Here is a 19,130-nt window from a genome sequence, read left to right as displayed (position 1 = left end):
ATAGCGAATTACGAGCAAAAATACCAGGGAAATATGGGCAGAAAAACCTTAACTTTAAATTTTAGAGGGATTCCCGGTTAGCCAAGCCTCGATTTAAAAAAATAAAATAAACATACCGTCTAAAATAAGAAAGTACAGGGCAGATTTTGTGGCGAAAAAAATAAACGTACCGGTACGTTTATTTGAGAGGTGAGAGTATGTAACTGATTTCCAGATAATAAATACAGATAATAAATAAAGGTCATGACATACAATAATGATTAAAAATAGGATAAATACAGAACAAATCAATAGGTCAAACAATAGCACTGAAATCATCAAAAAAAAGCAAACAAATGATGTTGAGAGGTCAGAGGTCAAAGTTCCATAAAACAAACAATCTTTAGGAAATGATAACACAGAGCAGTAACATAGGAGTAATAAATCAAACTTTCAGTTGGTGATGAAATGAAGTAAAAAGAGAGACGGTGTAGATTCCAGAATATTTTAGTGTTTTTTCCACAGTACAATAATATTGCGATTTAAGTACATGAGCAGGGCTGTATCTGTAGCACAATCCAGCTCAAGCTTTGACAAAAAAACGGCCTCGTTAAGTTAAGACATCCCCCATGGTCGTGTGTTTATCAGAATGTGTGTATAAGACAAAGGAATATAACATAACCAACCTGGCTGAAAGAGTCTAGCTTCACTCCATTGTCCAGAAGGAACTGTCGGGTTTCTGCCACTATTTGTGTCTCCCCCAATGCCATGCGCACGGCAAGACTCTCTCTTGAATCCTGAAATCAAAATACATTGTACACCAAACACTTATTGACAAATGGTTACATTTGGCAAACATCTTTACCAGGCCTTCCTTGTTATCTAACGTTGATAGAAAGTGGTAGGCTTCAATAAAAACCAGATGTGATGTGCCCTCCACTCAGGCATTACATATAGAATACAACACAGGGTACTCCGTATCACCCAGAGTACCAGCCTGACCGCGGGTCGGATTGCCCGACGGCTGTAGGCCGGAGGGTGAACCGACCCGCAGGAGGGCTGGGACTGAGGGTGATACGCATTCTAAATATTCTATGGAAGCCTGTGTGATACAACTTAAGACCCCTGTGTGATACGGAAAATTATCACACGGACCGTAACACCCGTATCGAACGTTTTTGCGGCCCAGGTATGACATAAATGTAACTATGGCAATGGTAGAAATAAAGAAATATTTTCTGCAAATACACAAGCCTCCATACTACAACCTTCTCAACCTAATAATGCATTATATTTACATCATGATAATTATCTAGCTTTGCAACTCATAGCATTACTGTAACTCTTTATTCTCTCATTCTATCACTCATATGTGCAGTGGTTCCAGGTAATAAGCGACCACGACATGGTCCTGGTAACACTGGTCACTTTAAATTTGGAATGTCACTTTCCAAATTGTGGCTAGATTCCAAATTTCTAGAATTTTCATTTCTTAAAGAACAGCAAAGTTTTATAGCTCATTGGAAAGGGCATTTTCTCCTCTACAATATGACATTTTTATTTTGGTCATATCACTTACGGATGTCGAGATATTTGACTTTGAAAGTTGTCGAGCCTACTAGTCTGAGTGGAACAGACTGGTAGTCCATTGCTTATCACCATAGTCCAACTAAGTCAGACTGGTAGTCTGAAGGATGTTGGCCTACTAGTCTGATAGGGGGCACTTCTGTGGAACAAGTCCATGCTAGACTGTAGAAATCCCTTGAATTAAGCCATTTTTAGACAATGTATATTTTGGGCTCTGGAGCCCTGGTATCAAACCCAAATGACCTGAAAATTGGTATAGAGGGAGAATTTTACTTACACTTTTGACAAACTACTTAAAAAGTATGTAAAATGAGTCTTTTCTGCTATTTTCAGACAAAATATGTACATTCTTGGCTTTTGTGCCCTAATATCACAACCAAATGACATGAAATCTGGTATAGAGGAGCCTTAGGCAATTACACCAAGAGAACTGAACTCACACTTTTGGCATACACCACTTTAGAATTGTGTAAAATGGGTCTTTTCTGCTATTTTCTGGCAAAATATGTACATTTTTGGCCCCTGTGCCCTAATATCACAACCAAATGACATGAAATCTGGTATAGAGGAGCCTTACACATATGCCAAAAGAACTGTGCTCACATTTGTGGCATACGTCACTTTAGAAATGTGTAAAATGGGTCTTTTCTGCTATTTTCAGACAAAAATGTACATTTTTGGCCCCTGTGCCCTAATATCACAACCAAATGACATGAAATCTGGAATAGAGGAGCCTTACACATATGCCAAGAGAACTGAACTCACATTTGTGGCATACATCACTTTAGAATTGTGTAAAATGGGTCTTTTCTGCTATTTTCAGACAAAAATGTACATTTTTGGCCCCTGTGCCCTAATATCACAACCAAATGACATGAAATCTGGTATAGAGGAGCCTTACACATATGCCAAATGAACTGAACTCACATTTGTGGCATACGTCACTTTAGAATTGTGTAAAATGGGTCTTTTCTGCTATTTTCAGACAAAAATGTACATTTTTGGCCCCTGTGCCCTAATATCACAACCAAATGACATAAAATCTGGTATAGAGGAGCCTTACACATATGCCAAATGAACTGTGCTCACATTTGTGGCATACATCTCTTTAGAATTGTGTAAAATGGGTCTTTTCTGCTATTTTCAGATAAAATATGTACATTTTGGCCCCCGTGCCCTAATATCACAACCAAATGACATGAAATCTGGTATAGAGGAGCCTTACACATATGCCAAAAGAACTGTGCTCACATTTGTGGCATACATCTCTTTAGAATTGTGTAAAATGGGTCTTTTCTGCTATTTTCAGACAAAAATGTACATTTTTGGCCCCTGTGCCCTAATATCACAACCAAATGACATGAAATCTGGTATAGAGGAGCCTTACACATATGCCAAAAGAACTGAACTCACATTTGTGGCATACATCACTTTAGAATTGTGTAAAATGGGTCTTTTCTGCTATTTTCTGGCAAAATATGTACATTTTGGCCCCTGTGCCCTAATATCACAACCAAATGACCTGAAATTTGATGTAGAGGTGCCTTGAGGCATATGCTGTACTCACACTTTTGGCATGGCATTATCATGCACTACTTTAGAATTGTGTAAAATAGGTCTTTTCTGCTATTTTCAGACCAAAAAATACATTTTTGCTTTTGTGCCCTAATATTACAACGAAATGACCTGAAATCTGGTGTGGGGTGCCTCGGACATATACAGAAAGATCTTCTCTTTCACCTTTGGCAAACACTACTTGACTTTTTTGCTATTTTCAGACAAAATATGTACATATTTTGCTCCTGTGCCCATAATATTCTAACCAAATGACCTGACATTTGGTACAATGTACATGTGCTTGTGTACTTTACCCATGGCCATTTGACTTCATTTACATTTTGGGCATACACTATTTGCGTACTCAAAAATGATTTGGGGATTCTTTGCTATTTCTAACTAACAATGTAGTGATGAATCCCAGGAGGTTCAAATTATGTCAATTAAGAGGGTGTAACCCAGCTGTCTTGAGATGAAATTTATCAAATAAGACTTTCTTTACTAAATAAGGGTTCCTTTCCCAAATGTGTAAGGAATGTAAATTCTATAAATGAAACTATTGCCAAATGAACTTTTGTTTCAGGTTACAGTTAGTCCACATTATGTGAGGATTGTGGTTGATAATACATTCATGAAACTGGGCGTTATAGGCTTTGTAGCTAATAAACTTTGATGTAACATGTACATGTTGTACATTCAATTTGTTACATCAGGGAGGTGTTTACATACACTGAAAGGCCAGCCACCCAGCAATGCTGTGACCAGTAGCTGTCCTGGGGATCACAGGCAGCCTTTGTTTGTTTAAAAATTACAGGCATGACAGATGAGTTTGTAATAGGGCATTGGCCCAGATGGTTCAATTTACCTCAGAGGGAGGGTCAAAGGGGAGTCATTGTTGGCCCCCTCCAAGGGGGGGAAACAGACAGTGATACTGTAAAAGGAAGAAGATCAAGAATATTTATAATGTCCTCAGGCAGTTCTTCAATAGATTATAAGCTATGAATACCTGTTCAAGTGTTCATGATTATGTCTTCAACTTGCTAAAGGTCAACCAGTTAGTTATTATTGTAGGTCAGTAGTTCTATTCTACACAAGAGCATTCAAGATCATGAATTTGGATATTTGGGTTGCAAACACTCCAAAAGCCATGTATATGTCCATGTTGTTATGGTGCTTCTCAGAGTAGCTTGGTCCTTGGATAAATCACTTAGTTACGCCTGCCATCCTTCTGGCAAGGCATACATGTGCATGTCTAGACCCTGTTTCTTAGAGCCTTAGGTAATGAAATCCCTATATACATGCTACCACTGCTTTTCACGGTATCAGTTAAAAAAATAACCCTTTGGGCGCCCACACAGAGAAGCACAGAGTCATGAACAATGAACCCTACCAAATACAGATTCACCAGCCATGTTACAGTCAAACTCAGTGGGTTTCTATGTTCTTATGTACAAATGTTACATCCCTTACAAGCCACCAGCAATATGTTTTCATTTCTTTTCTCTCACCCATGCAGATGGGTGTATGGTTTGAGATAGTGGTTGACTGTAGGTATGAGTCATGAACACAGGGTTAATCTGGTGTGACGACCTCCACTACAGTCAGGCCTAGAGCTGCCCAGCTGGGAGTTAGAATATCCTGTACAGTGTTCTCCCCAGGTCTTTTCAGCATGCGATGCTGTGATCTGACCCCCAATGCTGTGATCTGGACCCTGATGCTGTGTTTCAATGAGCATATATATATATAGGGGTGTTTTGTTCTGGGAAGAACCTTCCTTAATCTTAAAAAAAGTTTATATTTGGCTTTAGAACGAGGATGTAACAGAGGAAAAACTTAACGTCACAAAATTTATCCTTCAAAATGCATTAAATAGTGTCGTATATGAGTGGTGCAATTTAAACAAGTGTCTTTAGTATATGGTTCTGAATTTCAAAATTTTGTGCGGGAAGATGCCCAACCGTTATCATGTCTTTGGCACTTGGCAAGTGACTTGCCGCCATGCAAATTTGGCCCTCCGAACCTGACCTCTATGCTGTAAAAAAATCCTGGTGAGAACACTGACATATAAGCCAGAGGAAACTGGTAGTATATGTTGTAAAGGTATATATATATATATATAGCTCCAAAGGGGCCCTTTCTGTTGACTTAACTTTACAATATCTCAGACATGGTACTCAAGAAAGTGGAGGCATAAAGATATAGAAAATGAAAAGTGACAAATTATCAAAGTGGTGATATCACACCAGCACTTACAGTAAGTGCAAAGGGAGCTGAGAATGTGGCTGTAGTGTACATGTATGACTGAGAGCGCACGCGTGAATTGTGAATTGGGCAGGTTTAGCCACTAATGCTAAAGCCACATCACATACAATGCACATCAGCCACATGGTGGTGACATTTTTTTAAGTTGCTGCATATCTGGCACTTTTTATGAAAAGCTAGCACTGTAATCTAGTTCACTGGTACTACAGAGCGCAAGGAACTCCCTGAAAAGTGTAACTTTATCCGTGAAAAAACATCTGCCTATTAAGATGCAGGTTGACCTGTTGGTGACCCCTCACCAGGGAAGGGGAGAGGAGGTCTGAGACCTTCAGGTCACATACATCACAGTGTGGATGTTGACTAGAGAAGCTTTGCTAGCCAGCCACCTTGTGCAGAGCTTTTTTTTAACACTTTTCTATCCAGTTCCTGAAAGATTTAATAATGAGTAAATGTACCAAAGGGACTCAAAGGAAGCTTGATGTAGACTAACCTGGGGTATCTGAATTTATTTAGCTCACTGTATTTTAGGTTACTGTATGATGTACATAACCTACATTTTTACATGAGGGCCTGCTTGGGGGGGGGGGGGGGGAGGGTTCCCGACAACGCTCTACGCTAAATTCGGAGGGCCGGCTACGTAATACGCTAAATTCAGAAAGCCTCCCTACGCTCTATGCTAAATTATGAAGCTTTCCAACGCATTATGCAGACTCAAAAACTCCTAGCGGCTGAACTATGGTGTAAAAGTTGGTAAATTGTCAGTTTTGGAGGTGACGATAACATAGTCTTGAACATATGAAATACCACTGATGACGGCCAGCTCCCTATAGCTATATAACTGACACTGGAACATTCGGGGCATGGTCGCCCAAGCATCAAGCCTACATTATCAGTCTAAGGTTCTCCAGCACAGTAGCAAAAGTGTCAAACTTCTAAAAACAACTGTATCATCAAACAAACAGATGAGTATTGAATTGAGTCCATATTTTTTTCTGATCTTTGCCATTCACTTGGTTGAGGGTCAGATGCAGGTCACGCGGTTTACCATTGATATTAACGGAGTGTGATGTCGCAAAGCTGAACATGTTCGCTCTACCCATGCTTGTAGCCAGGATTTTGTTGGTTCTTTTATGTGTAGATTATGGGACAACCAAGCGCCGAAGGCGTGAGATTTATAGGGGGTCCAGGGGCGGCTCCCTGGAAAATTTTCAAAATTCAACCCTCTGAAATGGCAGTTCTAACATTTTGAGGATTTCAAAGTAAGAATCGAAGGCACAATTGATAACAGCGCTGAGAAGGGAAAATGCATTCATCATTATTTTCGGCCACCTCTGAGTGTGTTGCTGCAGCGGCCTGCGGACTTGCTGCCTGAACCTGAGAAGTTTGAGCATTTCTTTTCACAAAGGTAACGTAATCAACGTTACTATCTAGCAGGATAGAAAAGGCCATATACCGTACGGCGTAAGGTCTATAGTCATTCTCGTATGTGGCAGCCCAGAAAACGCATTTAGTGGAGAGCAGGATGGTGGGCTTATGTTCCCTCCAAGCAAGGAGGTTTGCTCCAAGTAAGTCTCGTAAGGCCTGATAGGGTCATGAGGTTTGAATCTCAATCTATAGCATAGCCATCTATGCAAGATGTTTCAAGACGGCTTGAAAGTGCAGCAGATATATGTCTCGCAAGTCAGGTACCGGTCATAATTTGTAAAAGTGCTCACTATGTACCGTGAAAACATCACCAACTTCTCTCAAACCAAGCCCGACTGCCACATCTGCTTGGAAATGAAAGACAATATCCTGTCCAGTGTACTGTACATGTGGGATCATTCCCTTGTATGTGCCTTGCTATTGCATAAGATTTTGGGAATGGGTTCGGTGGATTGTTCCATTGTGTACAAGGGGAGGATAGCAATTTAACAATTGCGGACATGACACTCATTTGTGACTTAGAGCGAGGTTGGAAATGTTTGACAACGCTTTCAACAACGTTTTACGCTAAATTCTGGGTAGCTACTGTGACGCATTACGTAGAATTAAAGTGGCCAATACCGCTCTACGCAAAATAGACCGCTTACGCTCTACGTTGAATTGGAGTGGTCGGCAACGCTCTACGTAAAATTAAAACAGCCGATTATGCTCAACATAAAAGGGCATGCAGGCCCTCCTACATGTAGGTGCATCTTGTCAGACAAAAACTAGTAGTTACAAAAGCATGATGCGAAATCAACATCTATATCTCATGGAGATTAGACTATTATTTCAGTTACATTGTCCTTTGTATGATAGCCAAACATGTAGAGCCATGCTTTTCAGTTATGTGTAATTTCCCCACTTCAGATACGTACTTGAATAGTAAACAGAAATCTATATTCCTTATACTTATAGCCTTTGATAAACCAACTGTAAACTAATCATACAGCGTCACACGTTTATACAATTACCAAGAGGTCTGACCTCTCCCCTTCCCTGGTGAGGGGTAACCAACAGGTCAACCTGCAACTCTGACTCAGGCAGATGTTTTCAGGGATTAAGTTACATCTTGTGTCATCTCCGTATTTGGGTCCCTGAGAAGCCAGGAAAACAGTTCACATGCCCTTATCAATATGTCAGACTTAAATGTCAAAAACAGAAAGATTTTCGCTCCCTCAAACTTTCCCGCCTATAATGTACATGTGATACTGGCGGAGCTAATTGTGTTTTCTCAGTTTGATGTGTAACGTTACAGTCACAGGGATGACCTGCAGCCCTGGCATGATCCATGATTTCCCTTGCAGGGCTCGAAATAGTGGGTGCATGTGCACCCAGTGCACCCAAAATTGGAGCTGTGCACCTAAATTTGGACTGTGGGTGCACTGGTGCACCTATATATTTTTGTAGCCTATAGGGTTAAGGTACTATTGTACACCAGTATACAGAATATTCTGGAAATGTAAGTATAAAAAACAGCATGATAACTTTTTGCTGTACTTTATTTAATGTATTATTTGTTTGAAATTTTGAGGTTAGCTATAGAATTACAGATTGAAGTTCTTAAGAAAGGCAGCAGCATTAAACTTTGTAATTATGTTCTGAGGAATATTCACCTTTATTTTATCTGGTGCACCTAAAATTCTTTCTGTGCACCCAATTTTTTTAGTTGGGTGCACCAGTGCACCTATTCCCAAAGATGAATTTCGAGCCCTGCAAGGGCCTTGTGAAAAGGTGCATTTTTACCTGTCACTCTTGGAGCAGTGCACCTCCTGGTGAAATGGTTGGTGAGAAAAGCACATTTTGGGGGTGGGGGGACTGCCATGGGTGGGCATGTACCAAGTTATCCTCATGGGCACTGAACACACCCGATCCAGCACATTAAATTGACATAAGTGATACATGGGTTTGCATCTCTCCACCTCAAAATAAGTTTGTACGCTCACTTGTTTGAATCTTGTAAAGGTTCACAAATATTGCCTTGTAAAAGCTTTGCCAACTTGCAAGCAGAATGCACATTTAGAAGAATCATGCAGGAATTGCATAAGCATAACTTAAAACAGGTCACTAATTTGAAACAATATTACTTTTACTGCAATCTGGTATAAGCACACAGACATTTTATATATTCCTATGTGTGACTGAAGGCTCAGGCCAGTGGCCGTCTAAGCCTAAACTTTAGACTGGTAGTCCAGACTTTCAGCTAGCCCTAGAGGAATGATGGAAAAGTGCAGGTTACACGCCAGCACTCCCAATTCCCTGGCCTACCAGGCCAGACTGCGCCTGGTAGTCTGTGTTGTTTTAGGCCGGCATGGCTGTCTAGGCTAACAAGGTCAGACTCCCTGTCCTGGGATTTCAGCCTAGCACTCACACCATCTGGCCCTACAGGCCAGGCTGGCAGACTAGTAGTCCAAGATGTCAGCCTTGCAGGCTACAAGCATTTTTAATCAATAATTTCTGGAGTTGTGAGCATAACTGATTATTGATTTTCACATGAATAGTGTCTAATGAGAAGACCTTTGAGTTGATACCACACTTAAGGGTTTACAATTTACATTGCTTGATTTTCCAAATTGCTGGTGTTTTTCCAAATTTAAAGTGACCAGTGTTGGGTGGATGTTAGCCTGGCAACCAAACAGAGCAAGAAACCCAAGAGAAAAGTGTACATTCGAACAAAAGCTGATGAACTGGCCATCAAGAATGACCTCAGGGACTATGCAACAAACATACAAAGTACATGCAAATTCGATGTAAACTATTTTCAGCGCAGGTGCAAGTTTGCATCGCGGATGCAAAATGTAAACCGTTTCAATTCGGAATATATCCAAAATGGTTTGAACCATTTTATTTTTTTAATCATGAACGGGGCCATAGTGACATAGCGCTACCAATTATCATCCAATTTACGTCTACTAGAGAAGATGGATCAGAAAAAAATGTATAGATTGTCCAAGGTAGTCTACAGATAAAAACGATAGTAAACTCAATGAGTTAGAAAAAAATTATTAAGTACACGGTGCCGAATTAAGCATCATGCATGATGCTTCCAGGTAATTTATTGTTACAGCTTCAGTTTATTCTGTTGTATTGATGGATGTAAACACATTTTATTGCTTTGTATCAAGGGGAGTCATGACTAAGGGTCATACATGACTGTGTATATTAATATGACTGTGTATATTAATGACTTATTATTCTTTATTGCTCATAGGAACTGGCAATTACATAATGCACCTTGACATGTTTGCATGGTCCAAATTGGACGATAATTGGTAGTGCACGGTAACTGGTAGCGCTACATTATAGTTGGCTTTTGAATCTTAACTTTTGCTTTCCTTCAAGTCAAAGAAAAGACTTACTGCATCCAAAACATGACTCTTGCTGGTGCCATATTTCTCTGCCATAACATCTGCGACGGCATTCTCACCCAGGAATAGGCTGTTCCAGTTGTGGAAGCTGTAAGAAACAGGGACATTTTCACAATTTTTATAATACATTTACAGCCACCAATTGCAAGCAACTTCAAGAGTTTGAGGCAGTTTTATTTTCATTCTGTGAGAGAAAGTAGTCCGTTCCATGACTCTGGGCGTCAACACCCCTTACAAGAAAGCTTGTCGCTGGAGCACACGACCATGTATCTACCTTTTTTCAAGTTATTTACATTATTTCAGCCTCGTTCGTTACTTATATAGATTTTGGTTTATTGCTTTCCTTTCAACAATACAAATGAAACTAGACTGGCCGTCATTTGCTTTAAGAGCAAATTCAGGATGTTTCGCCCATACTCCTCATGCAAGAAGTGGGCTGTCCCAAAATAACTCCTGGGCAAATGCAAGTTTCTGCATAATTTATGCAAATGAGGTCCTCATGAGCATAAGTTATGTCCAGGTGCTTTCACCTTTCCTACATGTACCTACATGTTCAAGATGACATTCGCAGCTTTTACAGTAAGGGGAATACAACATCATGCATAAATTATGCAAGTGAGGTCCTCATTAGCATATGTTATGGCCAGGTGTGTGCACCTTTCCTAAAGGTACCTACATCTCAAATATGACATCTGCAGCTTGTACGGTAAGGGAAATACAAGTTTCTGCATAAATTATGCAAATGAGGTCCTCATTAGCATGATTCATGGCCAGGTGCGTTCACCTTTCCTAATGGTACCTACATCTCAAATCTGACATCTGCAGCTTTTCCGGTAAGGGAATTACAAGTTTACGCATAAATCATGCAAATGAGGTCCTCATTAGCATAATTTATGGCCAGGTGTGTTCGCCTTTCCTAAAGGTACCTACATCTCAAAAATGACATCCGCAGCTTTTACGGTAAGGGACATACAACTTTATGCATCGATTATGCAAATAAGGTCCTCATTAGCATAATTTATGGCCAGGTGTGTTCGCCTTTCCTAAAGGTACCTACATCTCAAAGATGACATCCGCAGCTTTTACGGTAAGGGCCATACAACTTTATGCATACATTATGCAAATTAGGTCCTTATTAGCATAATTAATTATCAGGTGTATTCACCTTTCCTATAGGTACCTACATCTCAAATATAACATCCGTACCATGTAACATAAGGTACATATAACTTTCTGTAATACCATTAGTAGAGGTACCCCCTGACATCTGCTTGGTTTTAACTCCCAGACAGGGGAAGTGTAGGAGGGGCTTATGTTACAAGATGACCTAGCTGTGAGAAAATAACCAAAAATTCCATCAAAAAATTGCAAAATAAATGATTTTCAAGTAGTGTATACCAAAAAAAAATAATGGGGTCCTTTGGGTAAATATCCAATGCACAACTAAACCAAATTTCAGGTCCTTAGGTTTCAACACCAGGGCACTGGAGGCCATAATGTGCGACTTTTGTCGGACAATGACCAAAAAACCTCGATAAAATCATTTAAAAAACTTATATCAAAAAAATTTTAAAAGGGTCTAGGGGTATACACGTACTCTACCTCCATACCAAATTTCAGCTAATTTGGTCAACGGACGACCGAGAAGAAGCGATTTGAAGATTTGACAGGAGAAGAAGGAGAAGAAGGAGAAGGAGAAGAAACGTGACAAAAACAATATGTTTCCTTGGCGAAACATAATCAGTTAATTTTAGTGTAGTTTCCTATCTAGTTTTGAACCTGTTGTAGATTTCCAACCAACAGGATATCTAATAAGTACGAAAGAGCAAACTCTGTAGTTTCTGTCGGTATATGACTTGTCATAGATTTCGAGGGGGAAATGCAGATGCCCCCAATCCGTGCAAAGCAATGTCATAATTTTGACTCCAGAATAGAACGTGTCCGGTTTTACGTTTTAGTGATTATCTACTCTAGACATTTACTTGCAACGCAAAACTCAAAATATTGTCTACGTAGAATTACTTTCACGATGGTCTACTCTTTATGATTTCCGTGTTTCAAGCCAATATATATACACCGCCCCAAAGTGATATAAATCTAGCCTCTAAATGTCTGACTGCCTGCAACAGTGAACCGCATGCCGCCTTGAGCCAGTTGTACCTTCCATATGACCCCGGGGAGTCGGGACTACTTACAACAAAGCTTGTTGCTTGAGTTCACAACTCACATTGTACAACTACATAAGTCATGTATGTTCATTATTTCATTGCATCTATAACTTTCAAGCTTCCCATTTTCCTCCTAAAGATTTTTAGACTGATTTTCAACCTGTACCCAGCTTGTTCTCATTTAAAATACACACTTTGTAACTTCCATTATGTTCCTGACATTAAGATATGCCACATATAAGGTGCCAAACTGTCGTTTTTATGACGACTTGAAACTTTTCTGGCTTTTAAAAAGTTACAAAATGTGTACCATATACATGTACATGTATATGGACAAAAATCTATGAAATAGCATCGATTTATGTGTCTTAATAAAACGTTCACACTGTAAACATTGTAAATAAAAAGGTGTGTCACCGTGTGTGAATTATATATATAACACTTTTTAAAAAAACTTCCTAAAAATCGATGTTGGTCATGTTGTTGTGCCCATCGTAATCTTATACAGAATACCGCAAGCTTCTGGTTTGGTTAGAACTTAAAATTTTCAAGACGATTACGTGGTGCATGGCGTCAGAAAGTCAGATTTCACAGAGATTACTATCCATATCTTGTATTTACAACAAAAATTTGTCTGTGACTTACTAAATTCTGCCGAAAAATGACTTCGCAGCGGGCAAAACATATCGGGCAAGACCACGCCATCTTTGGTTTCAGCCGGGATTGGCGTACTGCTGACCTTTCTAAAACACGACGCCTCTGTATATGGTAACAGGTCAACTCGCCCCAAGTCCAACTCGCCCCAACTATTTACGACCAACTCGCCCCAATTCTATATATTAATCAGGGCTTATCAAACTTGGTTTTATATGCATATATCCTACTTCTAAATATTGCTTTACATGCTAACAAAGTTTCGTGACTTAAATCTTAACATTCTCTTCTCTGTTCGGCATTTAACACCGATGAATGCCGGGGGCGTCGGCGGGCCATGTAGCGAGCGGCACGCCGGGTTCACCGGGACCTGCGCCCGCTCACTATAATCTCAAGCATGGCTCACTGCTGACTCAAATTATGATTCAAGTATATGCTCAAAGACGCTTAGTTTCCTAGCACATACGGTAAGCCAACAGTCTTTCGGATCGCCATGCTTGAGACTATAGCTAGCGGCCGTCGGCACGGTGACACGGCGGGCCAACATGGCGACCGGGTCCGCCAGCGAATCTCGAGTTCGTTGCTAATACGTTCCTAGCGAAAAAATATGTTAAATTAGAGTCACGAGGTTTGTTAACATGTAAAGTAATATTTAGAAGTAGGAGTCATGCATATAAAACCAGTATAAGACTAAGTTTGATAAGCACTAATTTGGGGCGAGTTGGTAGTAAATAGTTGGGGCGAGTTGGACTTGGGGCGAGTTGACTAGGATTCCTGTATATGAACCTTTCTAATACTTCGTTATTGATGAAAATTAAGATTCTTATTTACTTGTTATTCCCATGAATCTCACAAACCTTTATTGGTTGCTGCTTGCTTGTGATCGCCCACGCTGTACATTCTGCTGCACTCTTAACTTTTGATGCGGTCGTGAGCTCGGCAGCGATATCACAGCGTTCCATTTTCATCATTGAGTTGTTAGATCGGAAACTTTTTGCCCCTTTTATCCAGCGGTCGAAGCCCAAAAGAAGGCTGGGGGGGGGGGGGGGCAGTTTTTTCTAGGGCTTTTTCCTAGGCCTAAACTTAGGTTTTATACATGTGTGCGTGTGTATTATATGACGTAACGTTTTAATACGGGAAGGCGCTGCGAGATCATCAAGGCAGACATTATTTTGTCAAGTCAAAATTATGACAGAAATTTGTACACAATGTAACGGTACAACAACACTACAATACAACGATAACGGAAAATAAAAGTTTAGTAGGATCTTTCTGTCAATGAGAATTGAACCTGCTGGTGGTTATGCTGTCTAATATCACAATTTTCCATCCATCCATGTAGTATTGGCCTGGAAACATGTTGTGAGTCGATCCTCTTCAAGGCGACCACCTGCCCAAAGCGATCACTTTTCCTTGGTCCCCCGGGTGGTCACCTTGGGCAAGTTTGACTGTACTAGTAACTGAAAGACTAAGGTAGTCTTTGCTAATTCAGTCTGTCTCCAGGTAGTTTGTTTATGTAGGTATACTTTGACAGTACTGGGAAGGTATATAAGAGCCGTAACTTGACAATGTGTTTAAAATTGGAATGCACTGGAATCAACCACATCAACGCTTTGCAATGTTTAAAGTAGTCGATAAGGTGACCCCGGTATATATATACATAGAGACATGGAAATACAAACCAAAGATTTCAAACCAACAAGATTTTCACATGTGTCATAGTCGAAGATTCTACGATTCTGACTCACTATTCATTGCCGAATGCCGAATTGAGGGCAATGTAAATGCAAATGCCCCCAATCTGAAAATCGTCAAAAATTTAACTCTTAACAACACTACCATTTTTCTAATGCTACTGTGTTCCATGTATGATCCTAGAACTAGCTAAAATCATTGTAAAATCCCACAAAAATGTCCCATATCAAGAGCACATGGTATTCCCGTCTTGTTCATATCACACAATCTTGTCTAAAAGGCAGCCAATCAGGTTTAACGCAGCTGTCAAAGTCGGATAAAATCTCATCCCACTTTCGTGCGACAGGCGTTTCCTTAGCAATGGCGTTGCAAAGGGCCGCGGAACGATTCAATTATTTCACACAAAATTTTTTTTATTTTTATATATGTGCGAATTAATAAAACAAAACAATCAAACTCTCACCTTCCGGCCTTAGCTTTCTGATCGGCCTCTTTTTTCTTCTTGAAGTCCCCTTCCTTGGCACCTGGTCCTCCATCCTGGTTCCTCCCCCTGCTGGGCAGGATGTGCAGGAGACGCCCCATGAAGACCGTCCCATCCAGCTGGGAGAAGGCGTTCACAGCGTGTTCTGGGATCATAAAGGTCACAAAGGCAATCCCTGTGGCTTTCCTGGTGAATGTGTCGATGGGAATGTGACACTCCGTCAAAGGACCTGGAGATCAGTGAATAAAAAGAGTCTCTTTTTTACACAACCACCAACGTTTCAGTGACCATCTGTCACCTTATTCAAGGCAATTCTGACTGGTTCACATAGTAATGCAGCACAGGTGTCGCTGCTTATACATAAAAAAGAGTATTTCTATTCAGTGGCTTACCAACCTGATGAAACTGTTCACAGACCTGGATATCAGTCCACATAAACAATCATTTCATGAACTTTAAGTTAAAGTAAGACTTAAGTGTAAAATTTAGAAATATTCATGACGGTGGTCTTTATAATTAAGATTCTGGGATCATAAAGGTCACAAAGGCAATCCCTGTGGCTTTCCTGGTGAACATGTCGATGGGAATGTGACACTCCGTCAAAGGACCTGGATATCATCTGACTGTTTCAAAAGTTTATCCAGTAACTGTTGCTTGAGTAACTATTTTTGGCTTATCTTACTACCTGGATGTCTAACTTTCAAGGAGCGGAAAACCAAGTTTTATACCAAAACTCTGAATAGATATGTTAATGAGGTTAAGACAATTTAGGATGCCTTGACGTAGTCTTCAAAAGAAGATTAATTCAAGACAAGGTTGTATGCTAATAGTTCAATTAGGTTTTCCAGTCCTATCCTTAGTCACCGACGAAAGACAGCGGATGCTGTCTGAAATGTCCGACTGTTTCAAAATTTTATCCAGTTGCTTGAGTAACTATTTTTGGCTGACCTGGACATCATGATCAGTCCACATAAACATTCATTTCATGAACTTCAAGTTAAAGTAAGACTTAAGTGTACAATTTAGAAGTATCAATGATGGTCACCATGGTTTACTAAAAACATACCCTAAACATCATTATTTTATGACAAGATATAACTGTGAAATAGACTGGAGCGGGGCCAAGGTGATAGACTGAGGGGCCAACAGATGTATTGGTTTTTTAAAGTTTTCCTAGGATAATGATGTTTTCCGCAATCCCCGATGGTGCGAAACCATGCAAAACGTACATAGAACGCATGATATGGGTAATCAGGCTACAAGGCCACGTTACCGTTATCACACACACACTGATACCAGGAAGTCTTCGTGGATGACCAAAACTGTGCAACTGTAAAACGCTACAAATATCAAACTTTTCAGGAAATATACAAGATAACACACTGCTATAGCTATAGCCAAAAAATCCAAATCTATCAAGAAGACCTATAATTTGCGTCTTATTTTGGGACTGTTTGGTATTAGGTCAAAATAAATTCCGAACCGGAACCCTAAGGTAAGGTATATAACAATACTTTACGTTTGGGACTGCATTGTTAGCAGTAACATCTAGCTTCAGTGCACTGTGAACCAGTCAGTATTGGCCTGATGAAGATGACAGTCATCGAAACATCGGCCCTTGTAAATACTTGGTTGTGAATAAAAGAACCTTGCTATTCAGTCACAGAGTGTTCTAAACATTTGAGTCTCTCAATATTGCAATTCTGATGTTGAATTTAACACCTTCTCTCAATATTCCAAATTATAAACTTCAGCAATGTACAAGTAGGGTTACACAACAGATCTAGGCAAACTAAGCATTAACTGTACAAAACTGGCACATCCAAAAATTAACATTCATATAGTAGTAAGAGAATTTAAACAAAATGAAACAGACATGTCTTCCAAAGGATAACCATGCTAATCTCTAAGCAGATGTATCATGGCCTTTTGGCCCTTTTGATACTGCCTTGCCATCAATAGATCTGCTTGGAGATTAAACCACGCACCGTATTTGGTGAAAAGTCCCTCTAGGTCATCCTCCTTACACAGGTAGGGGAGATTCCTGATGAACAGACGTCCAGACTGGGCCAGAGAAAAGTACATAAAAAGTTACTGTAAATGCAGACATGTTCGCGGTGGTTTTTTGTTCGCGGTTTTCGCGGTACATTTAACTTTCAGCGCAAACTTGAAAACACCGCAAAACGTTTTGCCCACCAATATGACTGTAGCGCTACTATTGTTTCAATGGCGAACTTTAAACCACCGGGAACACTCCATTTTCTCCCTACCACAAAATAAAAACCATGCAAACTTAAATGCATTTTAAAGTATCCTAATGGTATACTTGTACATTTTACACTAACAATCAAAATGAAATAACAAATTGTACATTGTACATGTCAATGACGTACACAACTACAATTTAAGGACATTGTCCACTAACTGCAATTTAAGGAGATTGTCCACTCCAGACAAAGTGTTCTGTTTCTTCAGATACTAGTTATGAATATACAAGATATTATTAAATCAAATTTGTAATGGGTTTGGCTTAGGCAGCAGTTGCATTTTACAGCAGCTGTTGCAACAGTGTTATTCTAATAACCTCCAGTACACGTGTACTGGAGGTTATTATGTAACGGGACCGGCCCCAAGTTCGTCACTGTACCATGAGTTTGCCACTTTACTTTTCTCAATTTTCTGCACTGTACAGCAAAGATTAAAGAGGACTATAGAGCACTCAATTTATGATACATACACCGCAAGAAAAGTTTTCTTTTTTTCATGCAGGCGTAAATTTTGAACCTTCTCAATTGATCATAAATTCAGTATGACACAGTATTTACAACACAAGGACGGGAGTCATGCGGCAGTGAAGTTGTTTTAACCACATCATGCACTACACATGTAAGAGTTAGTGCTGCTAATTGGATTGACTTTTTCAACCAATCAGCTCCAGTTTTGAAAATGAATGGGTGATTTGAAAGACACCATCTCATTGGCTGACCAAATTAGCCCACCTGGCCATAGTTGTTGTTGTTGTTGTTGTCCTTGTTTAACCAATAAAGGAATAAAGATGTGATCATATATGGCAACACCATATATGGTCATAAATCATATGAGAAATACAGCCAATTATCTCTCCCAAATCCTCCCAAATCCCCCCAAATGAGAGGGATGGGCTCTGCCTTCCAATAATGTGCCCAAGACACAGCAGATAACAGCCCACTTCTCCTACAGCCTCAAAAAGTCTATGGGACCTTTAACTTATAATAACAGTATTACCTGTTTAAGTTTGTTTTATGATGACTATATGATGTAGAATGCAGAATCAAACTGCGTTTTTAGGTGGCGTCGTGTGGCGTAAAGGCTACAGCATTCGGCCGTCAAACAAGAGAACCCGAGTACCTACCTTCGGTAAGGGACGTCCCTCGGATAGGACGTTAAATAGAGGTCCCGTGTTTGGGGAGAGCCACATCCCGCGCACGTTTAAGAACCCACCACACCTTTCAAAAAAGAGTAGGGGCATGCCCCGCTGTGCGATGGTCCAAACTTTACTGTCTGGTCTGGGTTGACATCTTATAGTCACCTATTATGTCAATCCTTCCACAAATGTGGTAAATCTGAATAAATAAACTACGATCTTTTCTCACCTCAGCTATCGACTCATCTTCATCTCCAGCCTTCTGACTCTGAAATTATATCAAAATAGTTTTAGACGTATTTCTGGGCAAAGACTACCGATTACTGTTACAGCTAACAAGATAGGAGAACAGCGACAGCTACATTGTAGCAGTACATATACATGCATGTAGCATGATTTTTGAGCAACTGAAAACAGTATGTTGTCACTACCAACTTCAGAGCCAGCAATACATGTATGTTCACTTTCAACCTATAGTAACAAGAAAATGTTGTTTTAAAAACTCACTCATG

The 19,130-nt window shown here is 40.0% G+C and overlaps 1 protein-coding gene across 3 annotated transcripts in view; it reads right to left on the bottom strand.

Moving 5' to 3' along the window:
- The window catches only part of LOC136427492 (probable RNA-binding protein 19), an 80,556-nt gene that overhangs the window by 33,050 nt on the left and 28,376 nt on the right, over positions 1–19,130 (bottom strand). For all 3 annotated transcript variants that reach the window (XM_066416380.1, XM_066416390.1, XM_066416398.1), the window contains exons 12-16: positions 18,848–18,886; positions 17,204–17,279; positions 15,198–15,444; positions 10,209–10,305; positions 666–776 (exon numbers count right to left, since the gene is read on the bottom strand). In XM_066416380.1, the coding sequence (XP_066272477.1) occupies positions 666–776; positions 10,209–10,305; positions 15,198–15,444; positions 17,204–17,279; positions 18,848–18,886 (570 nt within the window). The remainder of the gene's footprint in view (positions 1–665; positions 777–10,208; positions 10,306–15,197; positions 15,445–17,203; positions 17,280–18,847; positions 18,887–19,130) is intronic.

Source organism: Branchiostoma lanceolatum, chromosome 1, assembly GCF_035083965.1.
Source record: "Branchiostoma lanceolatum isolate klBraLanc5 chromosome 1, klBraLanc5.hap2, whole genome shotgun sequence".
In the NCBI taxonomy this organism is placed as follows: domain Eukaryota; kingdom Metazoa; phylum Chordata; class Leptocardii; order Amphioxiformes; family Branchiostomatidae; genus Branchiostoma; species Branchiostoma lanceolatum.
This window is presented reverse-complemented; position numbering and strand designations above follow the sequence as displayed.